Source organism: Dama dama, chromosome 11, assembly GCF_033118175.1.
Source record: "Dama dama isolate Ldn47 chromosome 11, ASM3311817v1, whole genome shotgun sequence".
Classification (NCBI taxonomy): Eukaryota; Metazoa; Chordata; class Mammalia; order Artiodactyla; family Cervidae; genus Dama; species Dama dama.
Window position 1 is genome coordinate 100,524,297 of NC_083691.1, and position 8,353 is coordinate 100,532,649.

Sequence of the window (8,353 nt, forward strand, 5' to 3'; positions counted from 1 at the left end):
AGGTTTCATGGAAGACAATTCTTCCATGGAATTGGAGGGGGAATGGTTTGGGGATGACACAAGAGCATTACATTTACTGTGCACTTTCTTTCTATTATTATTATGTCAGTTCCACCTCAGATCATCAGGTATTACAGCCCAGAAGTTGGGGACCCTCACTTAGACTCTGGGTGCCCGAAGCATCCCTCTAGCTTCAGCTCAGAGCCTCAGCAGGCAACAGAGTGGGAGGGAGGAGGGTTGGGGGGGGGGGTGCTAGAATTTAATGCTGTTTTGTTTTTGTGGCGTTGTTATGGTTACCCCAGCACCTGCTACCAGCTCTCCTTTTACAAGAACAATCTATTGATTCCCTTTTAACTGAATTTATGGAAATTTAAAATATGAGTTAAAGAAAAATAAGAAACTACAGCACAAGTTGCAGCAGATAAGACAAAATCGGTGAAGGAATACAAACAGCTAGAAAACTTGCAGTCTGAGGGCTCCGTTGCTCAGCTCAGCTCAAAGAACTGAGTCCTCTGGGACTGGGTGTCCCACACATCAGCCACGCGCTGACCTGAATGCTTGAAACGACACTAGTCCAAATGGAGACATGCCATTAGTGCAAATACACACTGGATTTCAAATTCTCCTTAGTAGGATAATAGCTTATTAACAATTTTTATATTGAGCACACATTGAAATAATATTTACATTGGATTAAATAAAATATATTATTTTAAAAATTTCTTTTTGAATTTACTTTTTTAAATGTGTCTGCCTGACCATTTAAAGTGACGCTTGTGCCTTGCAATACACTTCTTTAAAAAAAATTATTTATTTTTGGCCATGTTGGGTCTTAGCTGCGTCATGTGAGGTCCCCACTGCAGCCTGTGGCTTCCGTCTAGTTGAGGTGCACAGGCTTGGCTGCCCCTGGCTTTTAGGGTCTGAGCTCCCCGACCAGGAGTTGGACCTGAATCCCCTGCACTGGAAGGTGCATCCTTAACCACTGGACCACGAGGGAAGGATCATGAAATTCATTTCTACTGGCCGGCACCGTTCTAGACCTTCCTGCTGTGGGGCTGTGGGCAGCTTGCACACCAGGGCACACCCTACCCCCAGCTCCTCTCTCCTGCCCAAGTCCAGGCTAGGGTCCGTCAGAGTTGTTTCAGAAAGGTGGTCTGGTGGAGTGTGGAGGGGAACTGGGGCACAAGGAGGCCGAAGCCCAGCTTGGGGTCTGCCCAGGTTGAGGGGAATATGGTGGAGCGCGGAGCCAGGTGCAGGTGGTGGGACAGGTGGGGGCGTAATAGTGTGCTGGGTATTCAGGTTCTGCCGTACATGTGGGCAGCAATGGAAGGGTCAAGCTGACTCCTCAGTAACTTTGCCATCAACACCATGGAGATGGCACAGGAAGAATACCCCCCATGCCTTCCAGCTTCCCCCAAATGCGGTCCAGACCCTCCATGAGAACACTCCATTCTCAGTCATCATCTGAGAGTTTTCACCACACCACACAAAGAGGCCGATCATTTAAAACAACACACTGGGACCTCAACTGGGACATTCTACCTTGCGGCTCCCCACACCCCCACCACAGGCCCCCAGAGAGGCTAGCAGCCCACGGGGCAGCTGCCCCCGTGCACAGCCTTTGGGGTGAAAACATCCAGGCTCCTTTCCCCAGAGGTAAAGTGATTGAGTTCATGCATGTGCAAAACGCACGGCTAACTTCTCCCAAATGTTTACATGCCTTTGTGCATGAGAAACAGCATGAACGGCTTCTTAAGGGCCACCAGGACCCACTGGCGTCTGATTCAGAAGCCACACCTAGCTGGGGAGGGAAGACTTTTGGGGTTCGGGGGAGGGAAGATTTCAAGCAGAATGGTATTTCAGTCAAGTATGGTGGGAAGAGATCTGTGGTCAACCAGACAGGAACTTGAAACCTGGGCCCTTTCCTCCTGGCTGGGAGACCTTGGATGAAGTTCTTGACCACTCTGAGACTCATTTTGTGTGTGTGTGTGTGTGTGTGTTTAGTCGCTTCACTCAGGTCCGACTCTTTGTGACTCTATGGACTGTAGCCCACCAGGCTCCTATGTCCATGGGATTTTCCCATGCAATGATACTTGTGTGGGTTGCCATTCCCTCCTCCAGGAGATCTTCCCAATCCAGGGATCAAACCCATGTTGTCTGTGTCTCCTGCATTGCAGGCAGATTATTTCCACTGAGCCACAGGGGCAAGACCCAAGCCTCAGTTTGCTTATCTATAAAATAGGGATAATTCACAGGACTATGGGCGAGGTTAAATGAGGTGATACACCCCGCCCCCAGCAGGACTGATCTGCACTATTCCTCACTCTCCTAGTGCTGAGTGAGGGTCTGGCTGCCCCATGCAAGGGGGAGGGCCGAGCCCACGGCCCAGTGACGTCAGCAGGGGCACCCAACTCGGTCTGCTCAGCTGGCTGCACGTCAGAGTCACTTGGGAAGTCTCCCCACCTCTGCCTTCCCCGGGGGCTGCATTACTGATTCAGTGGGACCTGCACCACTCTATTTTTATAAAGCTCGACAGTCAATCTGAAAGTGCAGCCAAGGTTTAGAGTGCTTATCCCACCATATAGGAAATTCTGGGCCTTATCTGTGGGAGGAAGGGGTTTCGCATTCACACTCTCCCTTGCTCCCAGCGGGGCTGGGGAGGGGGCTGTCTTGAGCCCAGAGCCTGGACCGGCAGGGACGCGCAGGCTCCAGGTGTGGGGCTGCCTGGTGCCCTGACCCCGTCCATGGGGACTGCTGCAGGCAGGCTCGTGAGCGCCCACTCGTCTTCACTCGCTCTATTTCCATCACTCGGGACAGATGGCAGGAAGTGGCAGTGGGCGTCGAGTCATGCAGGCCCTGAGGATTTGCGAAGGGAAGGCTTCACAGGGGGAGGGGGTAGAGCTCAGCTCTCCTCCCACCCCTGGGCATCAATAGATGCCAGCCAGGCAGCCTGCCTCCTGGATGGGAGGGGAGGTGAGACTGTCGTGAGCCCCTGCAGAACTCACACGTGCACACAGGCTCACACATGAGTGCATACACACTCACACACACACATGCCTGGGTGCTGCTCCACCCAGAACAGTGGAGCCGAGGAGGGGACCACTGGGTGGTCACTGCCCTGCCTCTAATGCTGCCACCTCCGCTAGCTCATCATCTCCTCACCTGCCCTTTGCTGCCCAGGCAATGAGGGCTTCTCACCAACCCAGGGGTGGACTTGAGTTGCTCACGGATCGCACTGTCCCATTGGGGTTGCCTTCACAGGCTCGACTCAGTAACCCAAAAATGACAACACTGATGCTCGCACCATTTACAGAGCTCTCGCTATGCACAGGGTGGGGGTGGGGGTGGGGGGCTGTGCCAAGCGGGTTGGTGGAGGATCTTATTTACCAAGGAGGAAAACGAGGAGACCGTGGGACAGAGAAGCTAAATAACTTGCCTGAGGACACACAGCTACGGCGCGAGGGGCCTGGAACTGAGCCCAGAGGCACAGCCGTGTTACTTCCGCAGGGATGTTTGCTCTTGGCTGGCCCGTCAATTCCAAATGCTGGGGGTGGGCTCTGTGACAGGCCAGGGGGCATACAGGTATGTAGGGACAGGGTGATCTGCACTACGGGACCCCAGCCCCCACGGCTCAGCACACGGCCCAACCTCAGGTGAGGGCCTGGCAGAGGCGATGAGCATGCCTGCCGCCCGGGGAGGGGATGGACACCGCCCACACTCACAGGTTGGGGCTAGTACTGGGCGCTCTGGAGTCACTGCCCAGAGGGCCCATCTTGAGACAAGATCTTTTTTTTATAGCCGCACCCCGTGGCATGTGGAATCTCAGTTCCCTTACCAATGATAGAACCCATGTGTGCTAAGTGGCTTCAGCCATGTCTGACTCTTTGTGGTGCTGTGGTCTGTAGCCCACCAGGCTCCTCTGTCCATGGGATTCTCCAGGCAAGAATACTGGAGTGGGTTGTCATGCCCTCCTCCAGGGGCTCTTTCAGACCCAGGGATCTAACCCACGTCTCTTGCATCTCCTGATCAGGGATCGAACCTGAGCCCCCTGCAGTGGAAGTTCAGAGTCTTAACCACTGGACCACCAGTGAAGTTCCGAGAGAGGATCTTCACACAGGGCCAGGCTGGACTGGGCACGTGGCGGAGCAGCAGCGGCAGGCCTCAGGTTGATCCCTTGCCTGCCTCGAAAGGCGTGTGCTGGGGGGCCAGGGAGGGCAGGGGCAGCCGAAGAGGTAGAGGTGAGGCCGGCAAAGACCAGCAGGTGCTCTGCCTGGCTGAGCACGGCGTGGGTGTGGGCTGCCTGGAGGAGGGGAGCTCTGGGCAGAGACCTCAGGCTCAGAGTTGGGCCAGCTGGGGCGCTGGTACAGGCCCTTTCAACCATCCGTCTCAGGTCAGCTCAGCTAACCCCACACCCAACCCTCGCTCCGGGCCTGCAAGTCCCCTTGGCTTTCTCCCATCACGTGGATGCTCTGCGATGCTCCGGGATGTGGGCTGATCACAGCTGACAGATGCACCTGCCTGTTCCAGGGAAACATCAGTCAGCTGGAGATGGGGGCGGGGCCGCACAGTGACTCACTCCACACTGCACCCTCCTTTGCACTCTGTCTCCTTCCGGCCGGGGCTGCAGGGCCAGCAAAGGAAGGCACGCCAAGTTCTTTCCCTTCTTTTCTCTTCGCCTTGGAAACCAGGATTTCCCCTCTTCCTCACAGAGGCCACATTCAGGGCTGTGCAGATGCTCCTGGGCGAGGGATGGGGTGGGAGAGCAGATGGCCCCCCCAGCCCCTGCTGGTGAAGCAGCTCCCATGCTTGCAGCAGATTTGGATAAGAAAAGGGCTCCTGGTGTCAAAACATTGGGGTCCTATCCTTTGGAGCCCCCAGAAAAGGGGATGTGCTGGCTCAAGGTCACACAAATAATCCAGGAGACATGGTTGGGGTGGGGTCTGACCCGTGCGTACTCACTGAAGTATTCAGAGGGTGCAAAAGGCCACAACTCCATGGGGCGAGCCCCCAACTGGGGTGGGGCATCCCCTCAGTTGCCTGGGTACAGGAACATCCTCTCTCCCTGTAGCCTTCTCCCATGACATCCCCGTCCATCCCCCCAAGCCATAGGGAACTGAGCTTTGGAGTAAGACAGAGCAGGGTTCAAATTCCCGCTGTAACACTTTGTAGCTTGCAATCTAGGGTGGGCCTTAGTTTCCTCATCTGTAAAGTGGGTACAATACCAAGCACTACCTGGGGGGCCACGTGGGGGTCCAGAGAGATAATCCAGGTACAGAGCCTGTTGGAAAGACCCTGGAGGGAGGAGTGGCCACTTCAGGGCTTCTGCCCTTCAGCCCTGGCCTTGTCCCAGCGAACAGTCAGAACCACTTCACTCCCCATTTCAATTCAGGGTTGTGATTCCTATACTTGGAAATAAGGGAAAAAATTAGGGACCACCTCCCACAAACTCCCTGCAAGAAGGCAGGAACCTGAGCAGGTGGAGGGTCTCAGTGGACATGCCAGGCCATGAAGACATCTCTCCCTGAAGATCCAGGAGCAGAGCAAGGGTTCTGCTTGCTCCTTTTCCCTAAGATCTCAGGGAGTTCAAGTCCTGGTCCTGTGCGTGAGCTGCATGCCCACCCCGGTCACCCCCAACCCTGAGCATCGTGTCTGTAGAAGGGGAAGTGGCAGGGCCCACCCTCCCAGGACTTTGTGAGGATCCACAAATGACAGTGACAGGCGATGAGGATGGATGAGTCAGGCCACCTCCCAGCCTGAGCTCCGAACTGTAGCCCTTATTGCCACTAGCGGTGGTGGCGGTTTGGTTGCTAAGTCATGTCTGGTTCTTGTGACCCCACAAACAGTATGCAGCCCCTCAGACTCCTCATCCATGGGATTCTCCAGGCAAGAATACTGGAGCAGGTTGTCATTTTCCTTCTCCAGGGAACCTTCCTGACCCAGGGATCAAACACGTGTCTCCTGCATCACAAGCAGATTCTCTACCACTGAGAGGAAGCTGATTTTTCATAATCTCCCTGCTGACCTTGATGACAGTGGTGATCACTGTCCCTGCCTGGCCCACAACTGAAGGTATGGGGCCCGCTCCAGTCTCCAGCCAGGCCAGCTGTAGGAAGGGCACTGGCAGGCACCATGGACCTACTGGGGCCTGGCTGTGAGAGAGGGCAGGGGCCAGTGTGGGGTCACGGTAACCAAGGGAAGGGCCAGATGCACTTGGAGGATGGGAACCACTCACCACACTCATCTGGCAGGGACAGGGCGTGACCTCCTGGCAGGCAGGGGCCAGTGGGGGAAAGGCAAGAGAAAGGGGATTGTCAGGTGGCTGGCGGACACAGCAGGCTGAATGCACACCTGCACGCAGCTTGACTCAGTCGAAAGCCCCACCTCTGCAGGTTCGGCAACCCGGCCAACTGTGGGCACAGCCACGGGTGTGGCTGAGCATCACAGGCTGACTGATGCCCGAGGATGCACGTGACCTGCAATGGCTGTGGCACGTGTGCACTGTGAGCCCATGGCGTGTGCGCCTGTGACAAGGCTCTGAGTCTCTCTGCCCCTGCCCTGTCTGCCTGGAGGTGGCGGGGGAGACTCAGGGCGACAGGGGGAGAAAAACACCTTTTCAACATGCCCTGCCCGCATGCTCGAAGGGTCTCATGTCAGCACCTCTGCCGATCCTCCTGACACCAGTGTGTGATGGAGCAGACAGCACAGGGGCGGGTGGCCCAGGGTCAGCAGCCACAAGCCCACCCTGGACTGCTTGTCCTCATGTGACGGAGAGGTAGGAATCCATCTCAGGGGGGAAGGGCATGGAGTTGGGGGGGAGACTGGCAGATACCGACCCAGTATCCATTCTTCCTTACTCACAAAACCCTGATTTTATTAGAGGGTTTTTGGTTTTTTTTTTTTTGCCCTTCCTTCTCTCTACTTCCTGCAGCCTGTGTGTGTTGGCTGGAACTCCAGCAGCCATTCTGGGCCTTAGGGTAACCTCTAGAATGGAAGCCAGTGAGACAGATGGAGCCCGAGTCCCTGTTGAGACAGATGGCACAGTCCCTGTGGGTCACAGGGCCTCCGTGCCAGCCCTCTATTACCTCCCTCTGGACTTCTGTGGGAGAAACACAAGCAAATGTGTTCAAACCACTGTTATTTGGGTTGTTCTGTTACAAGCAGCCAAATCTAATCTTGGTGTTTCTCCTTCCCTCCAAAGCAAGACTGTCCCAAATACGTGGGGAGGTGGCAAAGTATCACAGATTTTCTGAGTGTTCACTGTCTTCTGGGAGCGGGGAGCTTATTTTCCTTTTCCTCATTATTCTGCATTAATTATTCTTCATCCTTCCTAACTCCTTGACACCATCTCTTGAACTCTACTCCAGGCATTTCCCTTGCTTTCTCTCTCTCTCTCCAGCCTCCCAACAGCCCCAGAGTGGGAACTAACCACATGTGTCCTTGTCAGCGTCTTCTAGCCCTTCAGGAAGTGGATATTCATTAATTACTTAGATAATTAAATGATGCACTCATTGACCAGCCTTCAAAGGTAAGACACCCCCTCCCAGCATTCAGCCTTTCCCCAGAGCTAATGAGTCGGAGGCTTGGGGTCAGCACTCTGGCAATCATCCCAGGGACTTAACTGAACCACATGGCTGACCCCAAGCTACTCCTCTGTCCAGCTTCTGTTCCACAAACACCTAAAGCCCTTGCCGTCTGAAGGGCGCCCCAGGAGTCTAGCCTCCCAGGCAGGACACCCCAATACTTACTTTTCCCACAGCTACCCTACAGGGGACAGCAGGGAATTGAGTCAAACAAAGAGGCACAGCAAGGCTCCCTGATCCAGGGTAAACCCCCGAAGCCCCCACTCCCCAGCCCTGGGCGAGCGCCCAGCCCCGCCAGAGCCTACCTTGGCCCGCTGCATCCTGGACAACCGAGAAAACTGTTGCCGGCTTCCCCTCCGGCTTCCCCTCCGCGCAGCCGAGGAGAACGGGACTGCCGGCCGCGCGGACAGCTGCCTCATGTTTGCCGGGACCCAGACGTTAATTGCTCCCGGCGGCTCCTCGCCCGCCCCGGGCCCATCCTCCCCGCCCGAGCGCAGCTCCCCTCAGCTCCGCCCCTTCTGCTGTGTGTCAGTCCGCGCTCAGCCTCCCTCCGCGCGCGCCTCGCTCCTTCGCTGTCTCTCGTCTTCCCCGTCCCTCTCCCCGTCTCCCTGCCCCACTCTCTCTGTGTAAACCGTTCCCCGTCCGGCTCTCCCTCCGGCCCGCCCCTCTGCCCCCGTCACCCGGGGTCTCTCCCACCCTCCATCCCATCTGTGTCTTTCTCTGACACACGCTCCCTCCCTAACCTTGGAAGGGGGAAGGTTGGGGGTGTGGAG

At 55.9% G+C, this 8,353-nt stretch overlaps 1 protein-coding gene across 1 annotated transcript in view; it reads right to left on the minus strand.

The window, feature by feature from the left end:
- The window catches only part of KCNIP3 (potassium voltage-gated channel interacting protein 3), a 97,319-nt gene extending 89,289 nt beyond the window's left edge, over positions 1-8,030 (minus strand). Inside the window, exon 1 of the mRNA XM_061156334.1 lies at positions 7,886-8,030. Coding sequence (XP_061012317.1) covers positions 7,886-7,999 — 114 coding nt within the window. The 5' untranslated portion in view covers positions 8,000-8,030. The remainder of the gene's footprint in view (positions 1-7,885) is intronic.
- Between the last annotated feature and the right edge of the window lie 323 nt (positions 8,031-8,353).